This window comes from Procambarus clarkii, chromosome 30 (genome assembly GCF_040958095.1).
Source record: "Procambarus clarkii isolate CNS0578487 chromosome 30, FALCON_Pclarkii_2.0, whole genome shotgun sequence".
NCBI classification, from domain to species: Eukaryota; Metazoa; Arthropoda; class Malacostraca; order Decapoda; family Cambaridae; genus Procambarus; species Procambarus clarkii.
Window position 1 is genome coordinate 17,785,551 of NC_091179.1, and position 27,030 is coordinate 17,812,580.

At 38.6% G+C, this 27,030-nt stretch overlaps 2 protein-coding genes and 1 long non-coding RNA gene across 11 annotated transcripts in view; 1 reads left to right on the plus strand and 2 right to left on the minus strand.

The window, feature by feature from the left end:
* Positions 1–5,822, minus strand: part of LOC123765471 (BCAS3 microtubule associated cell migration factor) — a 39,854-nt gene extending 34,032 nt beyond the window's left edge. For 3 of the 8 annotated variants that reach the window (XM_069333972.1, XM_069333975.1, XM_045754073.2), the window contains exons 1-4: positions 5,672–5,822; positions 3,670–3,802; positions 2,485–2,502; positions 1,597–1,770 (exon numbers count right to left, since the gene is read on the minus strand). In XM_069333972.1, the coding sequence (XP_069190073.1) occupies positions 1,597–1,770; positions 2,485–2,502; positions 3,670–3,792 (315 nt within the window). In that variant the 5' untranslated portion in view covers positions 3,793–3,802; positions 5,672–5,822. Of the gene's footprint in view, positions 1–1,596; positions 1,771–2,484; positions 2,503–3,669; positions 3,803–5,359; positions 5,577–5,671 lie in introns of those variants that run through there. The other 5 variants (XM_045754071.2, XM_069333973.1, XM_069333977.1 and 2 more) reach the window with 5 other exon arrangements.
* Positions 5,823–8,570: 2,748 nt separating this feature from the next.
* LOC123765474 (uncharacterized) lies at positions 8,571–18,246 on the minus strand. The gene is made up of 4 exons (XR_011230035.1): positions 18,232–18,246; positions 13,908–14,164; positions 11,679–11,824; positions 8,571–9,276 (listed from the first exon to the last, which is right to left on the minus strand). It is a non-coding gene; the product is annotated as an uncharacterized lncRNA (long non-coding RNA).
* LOC123765473 (uncharacterized) lies at positions 14,760–26,878 on the plus strand. 2 transcript variants are annotated; one of them, XM_045754077.2, is made up of 9 exons: positions 14,760–14,884; positions 15,565–15,703; positions 17,667–17,751; positions 18,260–19,371; positions 19,549–19,665; positions 21,529–21,666; positions 24,465–24,597; positions 25,516–25,596; positions 26,052–26,878. In XM_045754077.2, exons 1-9 carry the CDS (start codon positions 14,856–14,858, stop codon positions 26,717–26,719), a joined length of 2,502 nt encoding a protein of 833 aa, XP_045610033.2. In that variant the 5' UTR covers positions 14,760–14,855; the 3' UTR covers positions 26,720–26,878. The 2 variants fall into 2 exon arrangements, with proteins under 2 accessions (XP_045610033.2, XP_069190079.1); XM_069333978.1 differs by lacking the exon at positions 19,549–19,665.
* Positions 26,879–27,030: the final 152 nt, after the last annotated feature.

Consider the following 27,030-nt stretch of genomic DNA (forward strand, 5'->3'; position numbering starts at 1 on the left):
GGTGGCTACTATGATGTTTTGACACCAAACCAGCTTAGTTGTACAGTTATGGTGAACAAAACTTATAGATACTTATATATAACATGTGTATATAGTGTAATAACAGCACAAATAGTATGGTGGGAGGAGGAATGTTGGCGAGTGAGGTGTTGGTGAAGCTGGGAGGGAGGTGGTGTCTGCTTGCTGGTGTGTGGCAGCCATTCTTTTTTTTTTTTTTTTTTTTTTTTTTTGAGATATATACAAGAGTTGTTACATTCTTGTACAGCCACTAGTACGCGTAGCGTTTCGGGCAAGTCCCTGGAATACGATCCCCTGCCGCGAAGAATCGTTTTTTCATCCAAGTACACATTTTACTGTTGCGTTAAACAGAGGCTACAGTTAAGGAATTGCGCCCAGTAAATCCTCCCCGGCCAGGATACGAACCCATGACATAGCGCTCGCGGAACGCCAGGCGAGTGTCTTACCACTACACCACGGAGACTGCGAAAAACTATTCATGTTGTTTGGACTCACCATACCAACTTAATGGTTCGTTATGGTGAACAAAACATGCAGATATTTATATATGTGTGTGTATATAATTTAATAACAACAAAACTATTTTTTATTGTTTTATGAACATAATAATTGAATCACTAATATGCACACCATATTTTTGAGTATAGTGCATTCACATTTTCACACATTTTATTATATAAATATATCACACTACACACTATTGAATAATATTACTGAAATAAACAGGCAGAGAAAAAATTAGACAAGGTAATAATATCTTTGTGGCAACTCCCACCTGACAGTGAGGTGGAGCAGACTGCCTTCGATGCTTACTCTGTCAACGCCTCAATTTTTCCAGACTTCCTCGCCCTATTGCGGCCAAAATGACACCAATGATTTTTGTATTATTTTTCCCAGTGATCAGGGAACAAAGTTTTAACAATCTTAGAAGAAAACAAAATTTAGAATTTTTTGTTTTTTGCTTGTGCTTAGTGATGTTGCAGACTATAACCCCCAAGCGCCTCCCAATGGTTAAGTAGCATTATATGTACTCTAAATCGTTCATTTTACACCCCCCCCACATTCAAGATGCCTTTCTCTTCAAAGTGTTCTAAATGTCAACTGAAGGCAGCACGTGCAAGAAAATGTAGATATGCACAACAAGAGACAATGCATGATGCTGTCTCCAGAGTGCCACGAACTAGTGATGCTACCAGCTCGACACCCGACCAGAGCATAGCAGGAACATCACAAGACATTGGTGATGATGCACTAGTAGGAACATCACCTGCACAGGACACTCTCCAGACATAATAATGAGAGAGTTTTCTATCATTGCCATTTGTTGTTATATATCAAATTAACATAATAAAAGGTGTTGATAATATGTTTGTATTTAATTTTATACAACTAGCAATGCATGTGGAATTACCAGTATGTTTTTATTATTTGGTGGGTTCCATACTTCTCTGAATGTAGAGAGACATACTATTCATAGAAAAACATATGGATATTCAAATCATAATCTTTTTGACAAAAAGGTAAATAAACACCTTTTTAATACTGTACATAACTACTACAGAAAAACCTGCTCCTTACCTGTACTCCACACACATATCCTATGAGAAGAAGAAGAGGTGGAGAGTTGCCATTGACTTCAATTTTGTCTCGAAATTGAGCCAGATCATTAATGTCACAATAATCAAACCGCACCCACAAGATGGTTTCTTTTCCTTCATAGTGTGATGGGTTGCTGTATGTTTGTGGTGCCACCTAAAAAAAAATATATATATACAGTACTGTACATGTATTCTGGCTATGTTCAATGCTATATATAACACTATTGACATTTGATTATTTACCTGAAGACCACTATCTCTCAAGTGGCCTGGACGAAGACAGGAAGCCGGCGGCTTGTCAAAGGTTCCCCATTTTATCAGGAAGAACCTAACCAGAAAGATCTGCACTTTCCAGTTTACATTTAAAAATACAGTTCACCAAATTTGGTTTTCCATTGTCATGGTGAGAAAGCCTGTTAGGTTTTATTACGGTCTCCCTAGACAAATGACTGACCTTCCCCAAGATGCAGCCCATAACAGTTGCCCGACTTTCCCGGTACTGTGTACTTATCTGCTGTAAGGTGAACACAGGCATCAAATGTAAGGTCATTACAATACGCTCAAAAATTCACAACCCTCTCCCATCATGCAACTAACCACCCAGTAATTCATCCACCCAAAATGACCCCCCCACCCAGCCGTCCACCCACCCACCCAGTGATTCTCACCTGCCAACCATAACCCCCCACCTAGCCATCCATTCACCCATAATAATCCTCATCTACCCATCATGACCTTCCACCCACTCATCCACTATGACTCCCACCCAATCATCACCCACCAACCACAGTTGAAAACTGTACATGTGTTTGTTTTATGCTGCCTAAATTCTCCTATCATCTGACCCCCCATATTATCTTCATCTTACCCCATTCTTCGTATAAATCTGAAACAAATAAAAAGACAAGAATTCAGTTGATTCAAGAATATTTACAAGAGATCTATAATGATGGACAGCAATAATACATTAACAAATAACACACAAATAAACAGAAACTCATCCTTCACATACGGTATGTGAAAGTCTACATGAAAGGATTCTAGTGTACATGAGATTAAGAGCAACACATACCGTAAATATTACTGGCAATGCTGTACTGATGTTTGAAAAATATATGGAATGCAAAATATGTAACATGCCAGATGATTACATATTAGATCACTTTGTCCTAGTATGCAAAATGATTAATAAATCTAGAAATAAGGAAATGTGGACTGGTGTACATTAAATTAGATAGATGTGTAAAAATAATATGAGACCATTCTTAGGAAGTCAAAAAGAACTTTGCATCAAGGCTGTAATCATATAATTATTTTCATTTATTATACAATATGATATATAATAAATGTATTTGTAATGTATAATTATAAGTGATTAACTTATTTTATGATATAGTAGGATGTCCTTACTATGTAAGAGTATTTGTAAGCCCCTTAAAGCACTTGAAATAGAAGAGGATAGTAATAGCCTAAGCTACTCTGTTTTTTCTTCAGGGATGCATTTTGTCTCAATAGTCCTTGCTTGAACTTGACTTTGAACTGAACCACATGTGCATGCACACAAGTATGTGCTGTGGTGTATACAGTACTGCAGTAGTGGAGTAGAGCACTGGAGTAGACCTCGAGCTGGGAACACTATCACTTACTCTTGATTCACTGATATCTGAAGCCTTGTTCATTAGTCTATCATTAAATTCTTAGCAGTTTCTTATTTATTACATCATCTGTAAGTGATGTGGGTACAAGCCACATGGTGGTGCTGTGAGCAGCTGCTGCTGCATGCACTACACATGGTGTCTGTTTACTAGAGGACTGAGGAAGCAGATGACAAGATTATAAGAAACATTGAGAGGAAATTTGACTCGATGACTCTCACCCCTTCCCAGACTTTTCCTCTGTGGTCCTCTGTGGATCTGAAGAGCAATTTGATAACATTTCTGGCAAAATGTTATTTATAAATAAAGTCTACTCTCATCTTGGTGTTGCTTGACACTCTGAAGTAATTAAGAAGATAAATATAGCTTCCTAAACATGTTCTACACATTCAACTCACCTCATTGATGAAGCCTGCTACATTCTCAACGAAGGTTTTCTCAACCACCGGCTCAGGACGAACTTGCTGTCCTATTGATGGTCGTGAACCCCTACCACTTTCACCCGACATGGTTGATGACATGACCAGTCTCCTATTATGTAGAAAAGAATTATTTTGGTAAATGAAGGGAGTGAAATCTAAAATCTGATAGAACACATATTGATACTGTATATAGAAGTCAGTATTAAAATAATGATTTAGAATACTTATAATTTAAAGACTTTTTTTAATAATTTATTTAGTAAAAATACTTTTTTAAGGATTTTAAATGAATATCAATCATTTGAGTTACCACACAAAATGTATTGGACTTTTATAACTGGCTGAACATCATATATTTACTGAGTACTGTATGTATGTGTATATATATATATATATATATATATATATATATATATATATATATATATATATATATATATATATATATATATTTATATATATATATATATATATATATATATATATATATATATATATATATATATATATATATATATATATATATATACATACAGTACTCAGTAAATATATGATGTTCAGCCAGTTATATATATATATATATATATATATATATATATATATATATATATATATATATATATATATATATATATATATAATATTTGACACCTAATTATTTTAAGCTATCTAATTTACATGGACATACATGCAGTTTAAGGACTGTACACCTGTCAAAAACAAAACAAAATAAATTAAATAAAATTTCACACCTTAAATTTGATGATATAAATAACTTTCATATAATTTGACTATGAACCATTGAACAGATGAAATATTAAAGCTATAATATTTATTCAATATTTTTTTTAGCACCAAATGTCTAGAGACTAGCAATCTTCCAGAGACTGGAATTCATACCCTTATTAAATCAATTTAATCTCGCAGACATAATCAGGTAATAAAAGCAAAGTAAGTTTACAATTTCTATTCATCACTAAATCCTGACCAACCGGATATTGTAATCAGGTAAAAAGTCAGGTAAATGATGATCCACACCACTACCAACTTGCCCCTTCCATTTCAAGAGAAACTAAATACGATGAAAACTCTATAATGCTACTTATGGTCAGCATTTCATTCAACCCAATCAAAGCATCCCCTATAACAAAGGCTTTATAAAAACGTATCTTCTTTTTTTCCTATATACAGTACAGTATATCAACAGCCCTTACCTTAAGTTCATTCTTTCCAGTTAGGAAGGGTTAGAGTGCAAGAGTTCAGATTAGGTAGTTTAGTTTGTGTTGTACTCAAGTACAGCAACTGAATCTCTAAACCTAACAGTTTAACCCAACTGATGTAGAAACCATCATTTGTTCAGCTCAACTAACCAAAATATAAAGTTCACAATTTCCCATCGTCAGGAAAGCACACATGCAAGGTGTTTATTTTTATGATAGCCGCACTTTTGGGGGTTAAAAACACAAGAAAAGGTGAAACAAGTTTTCAATTACTCAAAACAAAGTCAAAATATATTTTCAAAATTAATACTATAATCACAAGTACATTGTCCATTTACAAAACTTTGCAAATAGATTCTTTCAAACCAGAGTATCGAGATACAATATATGCAAAAAATGGCATAAGATATTACCTATATCATCTGGGAATAACCTGCTCACATTACCTCGATTCAGCATCGCTCCTGTGACAGGAGAGTCCACTACTGGCTCACCATAGCCCGTGCTACTTGCCCCGCTCCTGTGCCAGGTAAGTTACGGGCTCACCATAGCCTGTGCTACTTGGAACTTGTTCCGAGTAGCTGAATCTATAACAACAACAACAACTGCTCACACTAGCAGCGAGACAAGCATCAACTTGCATCATCCATCCAAAACAAAGGATTGCCTGCCAACCTGCGTCACACAATAATTACCATTTCACACTTCATACGCTATTTTACAATGCTTACAGAAGCTAATTCTAAGTAAGTATTTACCTTGTGTTTATACAATTCTCATTGTATCACACCTACGCACCGCCTGGAAACAGGAAAACCGAAATAAAAACAAATTTTCAGCTTTTTCCTTACTGCGTCGCACTACCGTCAGCTGATCTTTGTTGTGTTTGTTACTTTAGTTCTGAATATCGACGCCAGGGACGCAACATGACCCATTATATTCACGATCTTTACATCCCTCTAGTTTTTCCCATATAGAACGGAAACTGAACTTGTAGTAAATCTATTCTATCAACAAATTACTTTATGTTTCATGTTAACTATTAACCTCCATACCCAGTAGTATGCAAAAAGATCCCTGATTAAATTAGAATACGTCAGAATGACGTCACATACCTCCTTTGAGTACAGTACCTTGTATAATAATTTTAATAATTCATTGTGTCGGAGACAGACAGACAGACAGCCATACATACATACAGAAATATATACATATATATACGTACACATATATATTCATTCATGCATACAAGTTAGGCTTATATCGAGGTCCCCCAAGGTCAACTACTGATCCCACCCTAGAGTGGAATCCTAGGAAACTGACTTAACTCCAAAAAACATATTTACTGCTAGGTGAACACAGGGCATTAGATGACAGGAAACAAAGTTTTTGACAAGGTACCACATGAAAGACTGGCACGGAAATTACAGGCACATGGAATAAATGGGAGAATACTTGGAATGGATAAAACAATGGTTAAAACAAAGAAAACAAAGGAGTCGTGCTAAATGGGAATGTTTCAAATATTTTTGTTTAAATATATTTGAATATTCAACATATAGGCATATATGTTGAATATAGGCAACATTTCTTTTCACCTCATTCCTCTGTTAACCTTCTGTATATTTAGTGAAAATTACTATTTGTACCATTCACCATGTAATTATTGTAATAGTTTTTCTACTTCAATTAATTTTTGCTTTTGAGCTCAATTAGTTTTAAGTCTTGGTTTTAAAGGTTTGTCTTATAAATACATACATGGCAAATAAATGCCATAGTACGGAATGTAGGAGAAAATAGGCCATACACAACCTATAAATTGTGGAAATGCTTTTAAAAACTCTGACAAATTAAGAGATCTTGGGGGAGTACTGATAGAAAACTGTCCACCAGAGCACCACATAAAGGACATTGTGGGAGTCCATGCTATGCATCCAACTTCAGAAGCTCCTTTTTTTTTTAAATACATGGGTAGTGAAATATTAAAGAAATTGTTCACAAATTTTGAGACCAAAACTGGAATATGCAGTGGGTATATGGCACCTATATCTAAATAAGAACAGCAGTAAACTGGAAAAGGTGCAAAGACACACTACTAAATGGCTTCCAGTGTAACAAACTAGGCTGGTTGTAAGAATTATCCAGAGTGGTTTATCGACAATACACCAGAACTGAACAACACAATGCACCAGAACTGAACAACAAAACCTATGAGGAGAGGCTAGAGGTGTTAATACAGCATTCTAAAACTAGAAGATAGAATTAAAATGAGGCAATATGATCATAACATACAAAATAGTAACCAGAATTGACAAAAATGAGAGGAATTCTTGAAACCTGCACCGTTAAGAACTAGAGGTCATAGATTCTAGCTAAGGAAATAAGGTGCAAAAAAATTATAAAGATCTCCAATGCTAATGAAGTGGAAGGCAGCTGTATAAGTCAAGTGAGAAGATAGTGGATGCCAAACTCTCAGTAGTTTCAAAGTGTCATATGACAGAGTACTGGGAAACTGGGACACCATGAGCATAGCTTTAATCCTGTAACTATACTTAGGTAATTACTGTACACAATACTAACAATATAATTTATTCATTTATTTTAATATCTTGGGAACAGGTGTTCATTAATACATATAAAACTGAACACAAAAGCATTACAGGTATTTAAAAATTCAATTTCTAATACTTCCTTCTGCATATCTTCTACCAACTATAGGACTGAAGAAACACTTGTTCACTTGGTTTTTTCCATTTTATTCAACATTTCATCAAGCAGTATGACATCTTCAGTAACATACACACAGCAAGGGAAACACAAGGATTTAAATAAAACAACTCAACTTATACACCCAAATTACCTTAATTATCATAGTGCATTTTGTATAATTTTAATCAAAACTAAATTTAGCAACCTCATCTAATTTAAAAGTTCTCATGTATGCATGCCTGTGAACTTCAATTCATAATTAAGTACATGCACAATAAACGATATTACAGTATACATGTCAGCCTCACCTGGTTTGTCAAGAACATATGCTATATGTTTATGAAGTCTTGTAAATACAGACAGGGCCTCAATCAATTACATACTATGTAAATCTTGTTCCAGTAATTTATTACTTTTCATTATAGGAGAGTAGAGAACAGTGTGAAACACTTAAGTATAGGTAATGTATCCAGGAGTAAATTCAACCCTGCTAGAGCTGCTTTAGGACTATACAGTACCAGGAAATATTGTACAAAAAAAAAAAAATTATACCTGGCTTTTAGTTTCAGCCCAGTTTTAGTTTAGTTGCCCAGTAAGGGGCTATAACTACGATATATGAAAAAAATTAGCTTTCGGGGAGTTTAATAATTTAAATTCTACTACTGTTCTGGTCAATTCTGGGGGACCTGCTGTATGGGGTGACAGCTTCTCCCCTGTATCAACCTACCTTGACTTTGCACCCTAGAGAGGCCACTCCAGACTGACAACCAGAGCGCAACGCCATAGTCTCCTGAGACTGATGGATGCCTACTACTACTACTGGTCAATTAGCAATAACCCCATTACTAGTAAAAAGTTATTAAACATCAGTGTGAAATGTGACTAATTTGCACACTTTCAGCGCTAATGTGCCTATAAGTTTTAGGTAAGAGAAGAAAATAAGTTACATCATAGGGTAGCTTTATTCAACATGAGGATAATGCATTACATAAAATAAAAACATGGTATGTCCAAACATTGCAAGAAATTCAAGAACACCTCATTTACAAGCATGAATATGTAACTTTTACAGTACTGTACAGGATTCACTCATATGTAACAAATATTAAATATAAACAATATACATACAGTGTACTGTTAAGTCCAATCAATAATAATTTTCTTTGACAGTCAAGAACACTTAGGTTTACTTTTTAGTTTAATTTGTTTGTTAATTAGTTATTATTTTATTTGTACAAGGTCTACTTCTATAATGCAAAAAAAAATTATGATAAATTTATGTATAATACAAAAACAAACATTTATTCTTAAACCAATGTGTTGAAATACTTGCATCATAGGTTTTGACAGACATTTGAAAATCATATTACATAATTAAAAATTTATGTTAAGTACATTGTCATTATTCTTCATTATAAGTAGCATATGACAACTGTTCTAAGCTAAATCTGAATATGTTAAAATAAAGCATAATACTATTCTTCCATAATAATTACCCACAGACTTATTTATCAAGTTGTAAAATAGTCATTACTCATTTAAATGAGAGTTTTAACATTGGTATCATTAAAATCAAGTAACACTAATAACTTACATAATAAATTGTATAAACGATTTGAAGGAAGCGGTGGAGACTAGATGAAAATTCACAAACCTAGAAAGAAAGGTTTCATAACAATAAAATGAAGAGCTTAAAAGATCTCTCCTATCAATATGTAATCAAATAAATTTTTACTTTTAAACATGACTGAAGCTACAAAAATTAAGCTGCAATGTTTGAATACCGTATGCAGATGAGGAGTCACAATAACGTGGCTGAAAAATGTTGACCAAACCACACACTAGAAAGTGAAGGAGACGACGACGTTTCGGTCCGTCCTGGACCATTATCGCAATCGACTTGATAATGGTCCAGGACGGACCGAAACGTCGTCGTCTCTTCATTTTCTAGTGTGTAGTTTGGTCAACATCAATACTGTATATCTATTGCCCAATCTACTCTTTTTCCTTCCTCTCACCTCCATAAGCTAACTTATCACTCCAATTACAACACCTGCCTCATCCAGGATAACCTCTTGTTTACTTCAGTCATCTACACCCATTTAAGTTGATAACTTTAGAATAATTTATAATCATACTGTAAAGTAGGCATGCCATGAGTGAGATATAGTAGAACATTAGCTTTAGAAAAGATAATCACCCGATTTAAGGATGAAAAGGTTGAAAATGTTGCAGGCTTTGACTATTATTTTGTAATGACAATAATGGAACAGATGCTTCTGATAGTACTGTATTACATTTACTGTAAGTGTAAATATAATTTAATACAGGCAGTCCTTGATTTGCACACAAGTTATATTACTGCATAAGCCAAACAAATCAAACTTAAGAGGTACAGTACTTTATAGGGGAAAGAAATGGTAAGGTACTAGAGATCTCTAAAGATTTGTAGAGTAGATTGGAAAACCCCCACTTATTTTAACATTAATATTTAATGTTACATCCTCTTTCCAGTCACAAATTCAGCCCATAAATAAGCCCAGAATTCTTGGTATGTGCAACAATGTATACCCCAAGCCAAAAAAAGTTGATAAAAATGTAGATTAAGTAATGAGTCCAATTTATCAAGAAAGTCATTTACCCAAGACTCAGTACAGTTCTCTGCACTAAATAATGTTAGTCAGTGCTTCCTCCACAACAATTTGTATTTTTATTTTCTCAATCATAAAATTTCCCACAATTGAACAGAGGTGAACACTGTCTGTTCACAGCCAAAATGTCTAAAGTTTGATTACCATGCATAATAGAGACATATTGCCTTTCACCTGAGGCCTCTGTCCATCTGGCAGCAAATAGGTATCCAGGCTAGTTAGGCAACTGTTGTGGGTTGCATCCTACGGAAGGTTAATTGTTGGCCTAAGATCTTGAAAAACCTAATAGGCTTTCTGTCCCTGCCAATGGGAAACTGTTTAGAGTACCTGATCCAGCTACAGATTTTGTAATTGTCTGCATTCTTCTTGATACAACTCCTAGCCTTGTTGATTTTGTACTGGTGGCCATGGGACAAAGCATATACTGTACTCCATTTTCTGATCTGTGAAATATTTAAAGTTTTATTTGCAACATCAATATATCATATTTTTCTTTATGTCAGTACCTTAAGATACAGCAGTGCTGGAAATTTTATAGGTGTCATGATGCAAGAAGGTAATCTAGAATCCATGTGTGGATTCCAACGTTCAATTGACATTCAGAGGAGCTTGTATGCACTGGTTTAAATATCAGGCCCAGAATGCAGCATGCTATAGCTGCCAAGTTAGCATAGACTGCTACACAGCTAGCATGGTTTGCCCAAGACCATGCTCAATCCATGGTACACATTTTTCCAGCACTTTTTTTAATTATTTTATATTTTTGTATTGATTATACTAGTATACAGGAAGCTATATACATTCTTGTAAAGCCACTAGCACATACGGCATTTCAGGCAGGTCCTTAATCAAACTTGCCAAATCATTTAACAACTAGGTACCCATTCACTGCTGGGTGAACAGAGGTGTACAAGTTAAGGCTTGGCATCTAGTCAGTCCTGCCTGGCCAGAATACGAACCCAAGCCAAAACGCTCGTGAAGCGTGGGGCGAGTGTGTTACCACAGCGCAATGGGGATTGCATTTTAAAAGTACCGTATCTAAAGTGATAATGCTTTAAATCTTAATGTTGTTATTTAAAATCTTGCAAATCATAGGATACCTGTATAAGTGGATCAATACCCAAGTGCATCACACATAGTTATATACAGTACAATACATGTACCGTATATTAAAAAACAGATGGTGGTTGCATATCTTAAAAAAGAAAGTGGATAATGATTCGAAGCAGACAGAGAATACTGCAAGGACAGGTGATACAAACATTAAAAGACTGCATTATCAACCTGCTAAATGGCAGATATCATTAATGACTAGTTTCCAGAATAAAAATGCATCCAAGTATGGTTATTGCTTTATCACATTGCTAAAGTATGGGGTGTTACTTATTTTAACTACATAACTTACCTTTAATTTTATTAATGATTAATCATCATCATCATCATCAGACGGAACAAATAATTCATTTTCTTCAAGGAAACTTGCAATATTCTTGCTAATTTCGGCACCCGTAAATATACCCATGGATGTTGCCACAGTAACTCCCATATAACCTGTTAATAATAATAATAATAGTATTTTACTTGAGTAAGAGTACACACAAAAGATACAAACACATGATATACCAACAGTAGAGGATTCATAGACAAGATAAGACAGTGCCTAAAGCCACTAATAAGCAGAGCATTTCAGGCATAACATAAAAAATCAGCATTGAATGTAATGAAATGTCAGTTTCTGGGTGACCCCTGGAGGCTCCCTGATACTTCAGGGAAGGTAGGAAAGAATTATCAGAAGCGGCAAGCCATCGTGGCTATATAGCACTGGGAAGAGATCAGGATAAGGATTTGGGATGGGACAGGGAAAAGGAATGGAGCTCAACCACTTGGACAGTCAGGAGATTGAACGCTGACTTGCATGAAGCAAGACCGTCGCTCTACCGTCCAGCCCAAGACACTTCAGGGAGATGATGGGGCTTACCACAAAAAATTTAGGAGAACAATATACAGCAACAGCTTAATGGGACAATTCTTAAAATTAAATGAGATAAGGAAACATTAATGAATTGATGAAGAATATTAAAAATGATTGATAATTTTTACATACAGTATTTGGAATTTTTTTTTGCAATAGTACAAACATAATAAGGAATTTTAAATTGAAGAGGAGATTAAACATAATATAAAATTTGATTAAATTTTAACATTACAGTTTTCAATAACAGATCAGTTTTAGTTATTAATGTTTACAATAACAGCAAACACACAGGTTGACATGTAGGATGAGAAGAGGTGAGAAAGTTTGGTTACATAGTCAATTAGGTACTTCTTAGTTTCTCTTTTCAACTAGTTGAGAGGAGAAGAGTCTTCAATGTCATTAGGGGAGGTAATTCCACAATATGGTACCCTTGATTTGCACAGCATTACTGCTTTGGTTAAATGAATTAATTTTTTTTCTTTCCTTACAACATATGAAGTTTCGTATTTTATCAATAGTTATTTAGACAACAAGTACTGTACTAGATTTATGCACCGCCAGAGCCATCTCTATATACTTCATATGATTTGAGTGTTTATAAGTTATAACCAAAGCAAATGTAACTTGACAACACAGCCTTTTCTTAAATATCAGGTCCCCTCATAGAGCAATACATGGAGGCTACTATATACTGGGTACCCATAGAGATTGTTTCCTTCAAGGAGTGCCAGACCAACCGGGCTGTGGTGGGTATATGGGCCTGCAGGCCGCTCCAAGCAGCAGCCTGGTGGATCAAACTCTCACAAGTCAAGCTTGGCCTCGGGCTGGGCTTGGGGAGTAGAAGAACTCCCAGAACCCCATCAATCAGGTATCAACCAGTGGCTCCCTGTACACATGGATCAGTGTAAAAATGCTAGTACTGTACAGTACACTCAATGTATGAAATCCGCTCCTTAATGAGTTAAACAAATTTCCAACCTATATTTTATTAAAAATTGACCTGAAATTACCTGAGGGGTACTAACACTCTAGTGGCCTCGACGAGGACAGGAAGCTGGTGGCTTATCAAAGATGCCACTCATTTGTCCTGATGATTTTTTTTAAAGCTGGATTTTAAAGTTCAGCAGAGTTTTGGCAGAAGTAAGGCCAAAAAGTACCTAATTTCATCCTCGGTTCCCATCTTGTGCTAGCCATTCACCAATTTAGTACTTATGACATGCAACTTGATCAATATAATTAATTCTACCCATTTGTAATGTAGTTTTATGGTAAACTCAAATTCTGCTTCCATCTTAAGGACCTGCCCGAAATACTATGCATGTTAGTGGTTTTGTAAGAATGTTACACTCAAACCCCCGATGTATCTATTTTCTCAACCTTATGTACCTTCTTGTATATAAATAAATAAATAAATAAATAAATAAATAAATAACAAGCAGTACATTAAAGAACAACTGTTACATCAATTGATAAATAAGATAATCATCCAGCAACACCAAATCAATAAGTATAAATTTGTACTCTAGTCAAACACATCTGTGCCTTGCCTAGAAACGTCTTAACCTATATTGCAGCAAATGATATATGCAACATAATTCACTGACGAGCCTCTTTAAGGTATAGCAGACCCCCCAAAAAAATCGGAATGTAATGACGTACCTGTTATTTTTGTAGTGTATGGCTTAGGCATGACAGCATCAGTTGCTGTAAAAGTGTCGGTACAAGGCTTGGAGAGGTGGAGGTGCCTCATCCTAGCCAGTGTGGTGATGGCTACTCGCTGCATTGGCCTGAGAATTGTCGCCATTCCCGGGGCTGAAATAACTCTTAGTGTAGCCTCCAGCCGCCCGTCCTCTCCTCTGTTTTGATCTTCCTGCCTCAATATTCACGGATGTCTACTTCATTATTACCCGTTATTCCTAAAATACAATATACCAGATCATAGTAATATCGGAATTTAATTCTATTTTACTAAACAATCTTAAATATAAAGGAAGTATATTTGATAAATCGGGACTTGAATCCACATTTGTAATTCCTACATGGGCTTTGGGCTCGTCGGGGCCCTTCACGATCTCAATTAATTCAACAATTTATTGTGTCGGGGGACAGGCAGCCAGTATATGTATACATCTGAGGCTTATATACAGATCCTCCCAGGGTCGAACTACTGGCCCTCTCCAGGATGAAATCCCACCACAAGCTGACTAACTCATCGGTACCTATTTACTGCTAGGTGAATAGAGGCATTAGGTGATAGGAAACGTTCCAAAGTATTTTTGTACTGCCTAGGATTAAAGCCCGGAATTCCCTCTTGTGAATCAAGAACTAATTCCATAATACGCATCCCTCTAGTAAAATAATTCAAACGATAGAACAGTCAAAGCACCACGGTCACTTCATATATAGACTGATCATTGTTTATAATATATATGCTGTTTAAAAATTTATTTTAATATGTAAAGTTATTGATCGTAAAAGAAATATAAAATTATTTAATGACTTCAGTCCTTGGAGGCAAGAGAAAACGGGCCATCAGCTGATGGCGCCAATTGGAGAGCGGCCACGCAGGTTGACCCGAGGTGGGGCTGTGAGGAGGTCACGCTCCTCATGATGACCTCCGGGAACACCTCTCATCTGTAAGTATGTACTATATGTGTGGAGCTGCAGCGCCCATAATCATCAGACATTTAATGTATGTTAATTTATATATAATTGAGTTAGTTTACACAAAATTGAAGTAAATTGTTTACTTAAGGGAAAGCCAAATTAACAGCAAAACATGTAATCACTATAATTATATATTGCATAATCTTGATTTAGAGTTAGAAGCTATATTTATCAGCGATTTATACAAATTATTATGCTTCATAAGGCTCTTTATATAGTCAAATTGTTGTGGAGCTCCTTACACAAAGATCTAGTTGTTCATGTTGAAGTCTGTGGCAGTAAATTTTAGTAAAGTACCCATAGCGTTTGCCCGAAACGCTATGCGTACTAGTGGCTTTAGATATTGTATGTACTATCTCTATCTTTAAATCCAACATTATGTATGTAACTCAATGTATGTACCCTTACCTGAATAAAAAATCTAATCTAATATAAATATGTGTATTGGTTTTTCTTCCATCTCTGCGGTTGTTTCCAGTTTTTATTATTATTATTTTCTACCACAGACGTAACCACACATTTACAATGCTAACCAGCATATATACATTTTCTTCTGTCCTCCATGGACAGGGTGAGAGATCTGTTAAACATAGTTCAGGGATTTATTGAACAATCAACCACAGAAGGTGATTGTAGTGCTTTTTTCCAGGTGGCAGGAATATGGTCGTGTGATGGTTGCCGTGGCCCTCAATATTATCAGGGAGACTCCTCCCCACCTCACGCCTCGTCAATTCGCCACCAACCTAATATCTGTCCTTCGACACCCACAGTCGCTAGAGAAGCCTACGGTAAGTACTGTATAATAAAATGTATATGTTAGCCCACGTTAGGTCTCCTCCCTCTCTCGCAGTGGTCCAAGTCGTCGGCTCACAACCGAGGCTCCCGGGTTCCAGTGCAGGACATTGAGACTGTTGGGCACGTTTCCTTTCACCTGATGCCTCTATTTACTTAGCAGTAACTATGTGCCCGAGTTAGGGAACTGTTATGAGTTGCATCCCGGGGATACAACCCACAGCTGTTGGTGAAGGGAGATCTCGATAAGGACAAAATCACATCTCGTTGTTGTGATTTCCTTGCGAAGGAGATCTCATTAACTTTAAGTATAGGCTTCCTGTCCCTGATAATAGAATACCATACCTCCAGTGTTCAGTTTCATGCCTCCAGTGCTAAGTCATATTCCTCCCATGATAAGTTTCACTCTTCTACTGTTAAGTCTAACGCCTTTATCGCTAATTAGTTTTCGTGTCTTCCAGCTTTTGGCGCGAAGTTCAAACCCTGCCTTTTGCGCCGTGTCTCCAGTGCTAAATTCCATACCTCCTGGTTTAAGTATAATGTTACGCCCCGTGCAGTGGCTTTGTGTAAATAATTAATGTACCCCCATACCCATCATGCTGGACGTGGTGGTGGAGGGGTTATACAGGCACATTAGGAATAAAGAGATAGGGTACCTTGCAATGTTATTACCTGAACTAAGCAAGCTACGGTAAGAAAATACATGTAACTACATGCATAATTATATGTAATTTAAATCAGCAATGGTAATGTTATTAACACAAATGTTATTTCATATTAATTTGTACGTTAATATTAATTAAAAAATATGCTTTCTTACTGAACACAGTACATTTAATTTAAATTAATTAATTAATTATTAACGAAAATTTTCAGGAAAATAAGTATCCAACAATATTTTTTAAAAGAATCAGTATCGGAATCGATAATCGTATCGAAACTGAGACGTTTTATTGGAATCGGAATCGTTGAAAATTTTAGTATCGTCCCATCACTAGTTTTGATGCTTCTGGCTTGGCAAATCCATTGCATTTTTTACGGAGTAGTAATCGAGAGAACGGGGTAAATTAGAACAATTATTTCACGCAGACACCGAATATATCAACATGTCATACGACTGATATCCGACCCATCAACTACTATATATTAGGAGTGGGAATTGATGAATATTCTTAACAAGACGCGTGAAAAATGTCGCAGTCAAATGCGGCAGGAAAGTATAGCATGTCTACGGAATGTGAAGCATCGCCTAGATCTATTCGAACCTTGGACTTCAGGGAAAAGAAAGTGGTTATTGGACGCTATAACTCTCTCCTGCGCCCTCATCTACCGTATCCAAGCGTGGAGAGCTCGTCCCCAGAAGGACAAATCTGCTTTGGAGAAAGTTCAACAGTGGGCGACAAAAATCTTCCAGAACTAAGTCGACCAGATCACACACTAGAAGGTAAAGGGACGACGACGTTTCGGTCCGTCCTGGACCATTCTCAAGTCGATTGTGATGAGGAAGTATGTTGTTGTTCTTTAAGATTCGCTACACAGGACAATAAGTTCCAGTAGCATGGGTTATGGTGAGCCCGTACGTGAGGAAGTAGATGCAGGCAATAAATAGGCTAGAGAGAGGTGAGGAACAAAACTATGTCAAAACTTCCAGAACTGAGTCGCCTCACATACCAGGAAAGGTTGTGGGCCCGTCGGGACTAACAAGTAACAACACCACAAACTAGACATGACAAGACAAATCTCATAGAAATCTTATAAAAGTGAGCAAATTAGAGGAAATTAATCCAGACCACTTCTTTAAAAGGTCATATGTAACACATACAAGGGGGCAACAGCCTCAAGTACTAGCAAGGCGTAGTAGTGGCTTTTTTAATATGCTTTACATTCAATAACTCATTAACCACTGTATCGTGTTCCTCTGTATATTCTTAAAGAATAATTGTATTATTATTATAACAGAGGCAACGGCAGAAGACAACGGTGCGCAGTAAGAAGGGCACACCAACCACCCCACCCCCACAATTCTTGGCTCCTCCCCACACTGGTAAGTAAACTGTAGGTTTACAGTTCAGGTTTTTGTTTACACTAAAGGTAAATTTTCTGTTATTTGTAATAATTTAGTAAATACGAATTTAAAAGATGTCTCTGTCCTTAGCTATAGCTCTGAAATAGTTTGGCTGTCTATCCAAGGCCAGAGGCTTGGGACTAGCCTCTCCCAACCTTTCAGGATGACACACAGGTGGTAGGGGACTATTATAGGCGGATCATGGTCGGCCTCATTACGACTGCTATCGACTCTATGAATTTTAAAATGGTAATTTTTGTTTTCCAAAGTTTGTCAACATTGTTTTCACCCTCTCAAAATATTGCATTTTATGAGAGAGAGAGAGAGAGACAGAGGGAGAGAGAGGAAAGATAGAGATACAGAGAAACAGGGCTCCGCCGGGTACCATCTAGTATATTTATATATCTGCCTGCCTATATATTTGTATATATATTTATCTACTGATATACGTATAGTCACCTAAGTCTATTTTGGCAATCTCCTTCAGGAGATGCAAATGACGGTGGGGTTGTTGAGGTGAGCGGAGCAGCCAGCAAGTCCACAGAGCGAGTCCCCGCCGCCAGTGTCACCACTAAACGGAAGAGAGTGAAGGGTATCAAGGACCGTCACCCATCACACGCTACACCATCCGTTTGTATATCTGTCAAACCGCTAGAGAAGTTGACCAACCTCTCGCAGGACAGTGTCGTTGAAGGTGGTTGTGTGGACGTCCTGCAGGATGCGTCGGGTGCTCGTCTGACTGGCGCATCAGAAGCTAACGTCGTTGGGAATAAACAATTCTTCAATACGAGTTCATATCACGCCGTAAGAATTGAAGGGTCTGGTGACGTTCAGAAGGAAAATATAATCCCCATACCTCCTGAAAAACAAAAGGTTCACTTACATTACAAAAGCCGAGCTATGTGTGGCGTAAATAACAAAAGCGATGGAGATAAATTGAACTCCATAGTAGTTATAAATCCGAAAACTTCACCTGGGAGCTGTGTCGCGTCTCTTGACTCAACGTGGCAAACTCCACCAGCTGAGGGCAGGACAGAGAACCATGCGTCAAGTCAGTGCATGATAGACATCACAAATGACGATTGGAGGTCATTATATGTAGACATTCAGAACGTTCCTGACCGTTTATGCTCACCTTCTACAAGTCCTCTGAGTACCAGCATTCCTCATGTCTCGAGCAGCAGCAACAAGAACAGCAGTGACTCTAGCACAGGAAGCGGAGGTCCCCGCACGAACACTAATGATGGCTGGGGCTCGGTTATCCCCGACACAGATGCAACGAACACCTTAACGCGGGACAAGCTCCCCACCTCAGCCACCTCCCAGGGCAACAAAAACAATGATGACCGTAGCAGGAGGGAGACAGTGGACATCGATACTTCCATAACAGCTGATGACACAAATACTCGCAGAAATAAGACAGATACAGTCAGTGGTCGTCAGAACAGCGGGAAAGCAAATACCACGAATAAAACACTCGCCCCAGACGGTTATATCGGGGACGCAGACGAAGGCTATGACAGCAGGAATGACGAGGGCGGCTCCGGTCCGACCATGAGAGGCTACGACCAACAGGACCAAATGAACTCCAGGTGCAAGGTAAGGTTTGACCGTTGTCGCTGCCAACGGCTAGTTTACTGTTCAGGACATCCCAATCTCACCTAATATGTGGCGTGATACACGCTCATTACACAATCAGGCTACAGTGAGTGTTGTTTCACATTGTTAAATTTTCCATGTACATTTATGATGATCTCTGAGCATAGGGTATTACAGGTAATAAGGGGATGTGATGTGGTCCTCGGGGAGGTGAGGCAAGAGGTGGAGGCGGGGCTGGAGGCGGCCTCCAGAGCATCCCAACATAACTGGAGCAACTGTTATCGTAGTGTCAAGGTAAACAATCTCTCCTCCTGAAAAAAACTGTGTTACATTTCCTCTTTTTTTAATTATTGTGTTGTATTTTTGTTTAAACTTTGTTTACTTGATAACTTTGAAATTATAATATTAGTATTTGTAAAAGTGTATTTGTACACTTTTTTGTAATTTTTTGCACAATATTTGTAAATAAAAGTCATTATATTATTGTACATGATATGTCCTAAATGCATTGTATGGTATGCTAGCTTTGGACGAGTAGCATTACCTAAACACACACACACACACACACACACACACACACACACACACACACACACACACACACACACGTTATCCCGGGACTCATTCTTTCCTACTTCATGCAGACAAAACCTTCAAGCTGACTTTCTTATACATACCTGCCCCACAAACTACCACATACATGGCTTCCGGCCCACCTACCTACGCTGTCAGTATACATACTAACCTCACGTGTCTCTTGACTTCATTGTTCGTCATACGTCCTCTTATAATTTGATGTTATACCCCTGCACAAAGTACTGAATCCCCTCACAAACACTTAGAATCTCCCACACAAGTATCAGATCCCCCTCCAAGTCACTCTCGATCTCAGCCACAAGCACAGTATAAATAAATTGAAATGCATGTATGTTTGACCCCCACACACACTGGGTGAGTGTTTTTTTTTTTTCATTTTAATAGAGCGTCGGCCAAGGTGGACGAATGCTTGTGTGTGTTGGTTTGATTTGATTTGGTGTTATGCTTAAAGCCTATCAACCTTTGTATTATATATACACCTGATAGAGGGTACACCTTTTGGTCTATATGTTCTTCTCTGTCCTAGTTGTGTTGTGTGTTTGAGGGAGTGGGTACAGGTGCGTGTGTGCGCGCGCGTGCGTATGTGCCACTATTTATAGGCCGAGGGAGCAGCTCCTTGCGACCCGGGCTAAAGACAGGGCCCCAGAGACACTTCAAGATTTTGCACGACCAAACACCACATTCACTTCTAACATCTACCATCACGTGCGGGCTACTCATGCCCGTGTCACCTTTGGTAGTGGCTTCATCAATCATCAATCAATCCCTGAGACGCCTGAACCGTTCGCAGTTAGTGAAGCCCGGGCCAGATTCACGAAGCAATTACGCAAGCACTTGCGAACCTGTACATCTTTTCTCAATCTTTGGCGGCTTTGTTTACAATTATTGAACAGTTAATGAGGTCCGAAGCACCAGGAGGTTGTCTATAACAATAACAACAGTTGATTGGCAAGTTTTCATGCTTGTAAACTGTTAAATAACTGTAACCAATGCCGTTAAACATTGAGGAAAGATGTACACGTTCGTAAGTTACCTGTGCTTGCGTAACTGGTTCGTGAATCTGAGGGGGGCTGCCTTAACCAATATTAAATGTCCACTATCCCTAACTGATGTATGTGCTAGCCTAACCTGAGAGGAAAATAGAGAGAGAGCGGATATCTGGTGGTAGCCCCCCCCCCTCACACACACACACCCACAATACAAATCTGTCATCAGAATATTTGAATGTCAATGGACATCGTATGAAACTCTATGGACTTGACCCCAATCATTTAATATCCACACATCATGTGTGGGGTGGAAGAGGGTTGCCTTGGGGGCCTACTCCTGACCCGCCTATGACCGTCCCCTTACCCCTAACACCCTGCAAAGTTGGATGAGGCCCAATCGTCTCCAAACTTGGACAGACAGACATATATTTCACTTTATATGTGGGCTATAGCTTCAAGGGGACGTTTTTAAACGATGACTGTTTTTAGTATTTATATATACATAAATCACGAACGTGTCTGGCACATATAAACAAATGCTAAACGTGTAAGTGTTGGTGTCATTCTGCAGGAGGTGAAGGAGGCGCTGCGCGAGGCTCCGGGCACGGGGAGGCGGGAGGCAGACCTGTGTGTGACCTTCCTGACGGAGGTGCTGACGGCGTTGCTGGGGACCAGTCCACCACACACCTCTCGCTCTCCCACACACTGGGTAATGTCTCGTACCCCGTCACCCCCTTCTTCCTCCTTCTAAACTCTCTGTCTCTTGACTGTTTGTTGACACTTTGTGCCGGTAGAATTGTTAGCTCTTGGGTCCCGCCTTTCTATAACCGTTGCATAACCATGCAACCCTAGGATATGCAGCTTCAGACTTAGCTATCAAACACGCGTTTTAGCTTTCCTTAATTTTCAGTGTGATTTTCCCCGTATTCATTAATCAGTTACTACATGATCGCTGTTGTAGTAATATGTAATGGGATGTAGTAATACGTGTGGAATATCAGTAATTGTGAATATCTGGTGATAACGAGTACAGATAAACTGGTTATCACCAAGGGCTCCTGCTTGTCTACCTGCTGTATCGATCGGCCCCTCGGACTCAAGACTGTATCAGGCCGTCTCGGATAATACCACGAATTATAATAATAATGATCATTTATATGACTAAAACGTATAGGGGTACGATTACGGCTCCAGTTGAAAGTACAGTTATATAGAGCGTTATGGATCAAACCCTATGAGTTTATTGTGAGTGGTAAATTACCACTCATCCTGTGAGTGGTAGTTTATTGTGCACCTCATACTCATGCTGTGAGGGGTAATATATTGTGCAGTCTATATATGCTGTGAGCGTCAGCAGAGAAGGCTTATGAAAGAGTTATCCTGGTAAACAGAAACTTCTGCACCAGGATGATCAGGTGGCTGATGTGCTGCTCACCATGACCAACTCACCTTAGAGGCAAATTGCCGTCAGTAGGCCAACTAGTGTTGCCAACACTCAGCCTGTGTTGCACTCTGGCCAATGACTACAAGTGCTACCAACCTCATCTTGTGACAGATCCCTATTGTACACAATGTACGCACCCCTCTTAATGATAGCTTTTCATTATTGCCTCTTGTCATACATTAAACACCATACACATCAACTGCGTCCTGTCATACATTAAACACCATACACATCAACTGCGTCCTGTCATACATTAAACACCATACACATCAACTGCGCCCTGTCATACATTAAACACCATACACATCAACTGCGTCCTGTCATACATTAAACACCATACACATCAACTGCGCCCTGTCATACATTAAACACCATACACATCAACTGCGCCCTGTCATACATTAAACACCATACACGTCAACTGCGCCCTGTCATACATTAAACACCATACACGTCAACTGCGCTCTGTCATAAAAATGTCCTATATTTATGGGTGTATTCACTGTGGCAAATATTGGTATAACAAGTGAGCATCGATTCGAGACTGTACTGACAGCGAACAAGATCAATCATCAGACGTTGTCCAAATGTATGGTAAAACGTGACTAGCTTATTGAGCATAATACATACTCGATAGGAAATTTATGTGGAGTGAAAATAAGGATTACATCAATTAGGCCCTGTTTTTGTTTGTTTTCTTTTAAACTGGTTACAGGTAGCAATGGTACAGCAATTGATTGCATTCGAAAGGTGATTACACCGGGATGAAAACGATTTGCGGATTGTGTTGTAGGGAAAATTTGATGCTGATTTTTTTTTTTTTTTTTTTTTTTTTTTTGAGATATATACAAGAGTTGTTACATTCTTGTACAGCCACTAGTACGCGTAGCGTTTCGGGCAGTTCCCTGGAATACGATCCCCGCCGCGAAGAATCGTTTTTTCATCCAAGTACACATTTTACTGTTGCGTTAAACAGAGGCTACAGTTAAGGAATTGCGCCCAGTAAATCCTCCCCGGCCAGGATACGAACCCATGACATAGCGCTCGCGGAACGCCAGGCGAGTGTCTTACCACTACACCACGGAGACTGCTGAATAACGTGCTGGTTCCAGTACCTTGACTATAGTTTAAAAATGTCAACATAAACAAGGAGAGAAAAACACAGACTGAACAACGGGCAAGTTCCGCAGGTCAACTACAAGGTCAAAACAGGTCAAAACCGCAGGTCAGCTACACTACAACTACCAATTAATACACTCAATAACACAAGTCTATGTTATTTAGGTGCGTAATAGGTGTGAACTTATGACTAAAATTTAGCTCTTTAAACACTAGTAAAACCCATATCCAGAATAGACAATATTTCATAATAATAATTATATGTAATATAATTGATGGAGAGAGCAGGTGCCCACACACACCCCACCTACACCCCACCTGTGTCTAGTGTGAGCTGGCAAGACAACAAATGTCCCTGAGGGCAGGCACGTGGGCTCCCATTAAGCTGTGGGTTTAGCTCAACCCTGGCACACACAGCAACAGTTGGTGTTAGGCAACACCCCCTCTTAGATATGTTTAAGATGTATTGTGCCCCCCTTCTGTAAACATTTTGCGCTACCGCTCACAGGGTGAGTATGGGGGTGTGCGCAGTAAACTACCACTCACGGGACGAGTATGGGGTGCACAATAATTTAGGTACCACTGGCGCCAATAAGGTAATCAATGGCACCAGGTGTGAGGTAGTGTACAAGCGACCCATTTTTCATATATGAACGTAAGAATAGTACTGACTACCCTTAAACGTCTTCACACCAGTTTGACTTCCGGTTTAAGTGTGGAATCAAGAATATAACCTTAAACGATAGACTTTGCTATAGGCTATATACATGCATATATGATTGAGACCGTCAAAACAATACAAAACATCTTGTTTGGATTGTGTATGTGGAGGTCCCACATTGTTTATATAACTATCCAGGGCCGACGTTGATGTAATATCCTATCCTCCCCGTCTCCAAACCCTTTGGACATCAAATCCAAATCCCGTCTTCCCTTTTAATCAGTGGTTGGCGTTGAAGGCGGTGGAGAGTGTGGTTGTGGCCGTCAGCACCTGGACCCCGCTGCTGGTGAGAGCTGGTAATCTTCTTCTGCAGGCTCTCATCTTCATCTGCCACAAGATCAACTATAGGATTGCTGGTAGGTGTTGGGACTGGCATACTGTATTGTAGGTATGTCTCCCGTATAGCCAATTTCAGTCAGGAACAGTCAATCATCTATAATACAGATGTGGGGGGGGGGGTAGAAATAGCCTAAGCTACTCTATCCCTTTGAGATGTATTTCTTTCTTATCTCAATAAACATACTCGAACTTGAACTATAATACAGATGTGTGTGGCAGGTGTTGGTGCTCCTTGTGTGCGCCAATACCTGATGCTCAGAGATCTCCAACTCAAGTTCAAGTATGTTTATTGAGACAAGAAAGAAATACATCTCAAAGGGATAGAGTAGCTTAGGCTATTTCTACCCCCCCCCCTCTCCCGATCTCCAACTGCAGGCGTGTGTACTGGCATAATACTGTTATGAAATAATCGAATATTATCTGCTGATGTAGACCTAACCAAGCTGTGTCAACAAAATTATTCGCACAACTTCCGTCACTATGTGATGGGGTGCTAAAAGATATATGACTTCAGAGACAATTCTATAACAAATGTTCCAGACATGTGTAAATATTTAATTCGAAATGATCTGCTACCAGAAATCTTAGCCAAATATCCACAGATTGTTAACTGTAGGTAGTAACTAAGGGATTGTAACCTATCCACCGCTGCCCACTGGATGGGGGGGCGGTGTGCAGGACAAACATATCAATTATGACACAAGCTCTCCACCTCTGTCAGTTGCTTAATTTAGAAAATGTACCTGCGATTGGTTTCGAGCCTACTGTTGATGTGAAGATGTGCATTGAATTTTGAACAATACAGCATGTAAAGTAGACTGATTCATGTATTATATTAGAAGAAAGCCCTAGTAGTGAACAGTAACCCAAAACGGATTAAAGAAACATTATTATTATTATTATTATTATTATTATTATTATTATTATTATGCAAGGACGAGAGTATCTGGCGGAGGTAGCCTACTCCCTAGCGGTCGCCATCACCAGAGTCGTCATTGCAGCCTGCAACACCATCGGTGAGTCAACATTATCTTAGTTACTGGTTATCTGTCTCTCCTCGTCACTCGTCCCTCACTGGATACCTGCCTCTCCTCGTCCTCGGGTCATGTGATGCTCCTGACATGTGAGTATCAAAGCTTGCATGCTCCATTAGACTAAAGATGACTAAATATATTATAAAATGTTCAGTGCCACCTAGCTTTGCTTCATGTCTCCCCACAAGGATGAAAGTGTTGACCCTGATATAGAAGCTCATCTTCATGCTCAGTCAGATGTAGTATTGGTTCATGGCCTTGCAATTATTATATCTGACTGAGCATCTATGATGAGCTTCAATATCAAAACCAATGGCATCACTTCATCCTTGTAGGAAGCATTATTATTATTATTATTATTATTATTATTATTATTATTATTATTATTATTATTATTATTATTATTATTATTATTCACTGATCTTCATGACCACCAGAGCCTGAAGAACCACCTACTACCGCCACCTCCGAGTTCTCAGAAAGCTTCACCTTCAGCGAGCAGCCGTCCATCGAAGCGGCGCTGGCGGTACTCAACCCAGGTGCTAATATGAACTATATGAATGAGTGGAGTTGGGCCACCTTTAATGAAGAGGGAATACTGTACTCCGGACCTTGTTCAGCGGCGTCGCCAGCAGGAGAAACGGCAGAAGAAGAGTGTCTGTCGCAAAGCATGAAGTCTTTACACACCCCTGGAGAAGGGATTGCTGAGCACACACCAGAGCCATCAACGGGTGAAACGAGAGGCAGCGAGGGCAACACTGAGGACATGATATTGAACGCTGATAAAGCTTCTAGAAGAACCATTGGACCAATGACAGATGAAGCAGCGAGGAAGGAAGCAATCACTGCCGCTCTAGTTGCTCTAGCACCATATTCACGGCGTAGAGACATCATGCAGCCTCTCTTTAAGAAGCCAAGAACCTCCGCTCAGGACAAGCTCCCTGCTAACACATCCAGTCCTCAAGACACCGCCAATGTGGAGTGGAACCTGTTGTACTGGAGATCGGTCATTAGGGAGGAGTGTGAACCCCACGCAGATTTTCTTCCTATGTTTGGTTTCCAAATTACAGAGATTATCCGCATCATTGATCGATGTTGTGGCTGATTGGTATATTAAGGTTTTTAAGAATATTACTGTATTGCCGTGTAACACTTTCCTTCTCTACGTACAGTGTTTATTATACAAAATAAATACTCCTACATTTATTTCCATGATTAGCTTAATATAATTTACCTGAAAATAAACATGAAAGCCTTCTGACAATTCTTTGTTTTTATTTTAATGTTATGAATGTTCATTTTACTAAAGCCCCCATCAGATAATAAATAATTTAACTCGAGTGTAACTGTCCTCACAAAATTCGTCAGGCATGAGACTCCGACAAGGAAACATGACATCAGAAGCAGATATCTCAT

What these genes read in the sequence shown, in the direction of transcription:
- LOC123765473 (XM_045754077.2), top strand. Translation starts at nt 14,856, where the DNA reads ATGATGACCTCCGGGAACACCTCTCATCT. An exon ending in CTTGGCTCCTCCCCACACTG is followed by an intron (nt 17,752 to 18,259) that starts GTAAGTAAACTG and finishes AATCTCCTTCAG; the next exon opens with GAGATGCAAATGACGGTGGG. An exon ending in ACTGTTATCGTAGTGTCAAG is followed by an intron (nt 19,666 to 21,528) that starts GTAAACAATCTC and finishes GTCATTCTGCAG; the next exon opens with GAGGTGAAGGAGGCGCTGCG.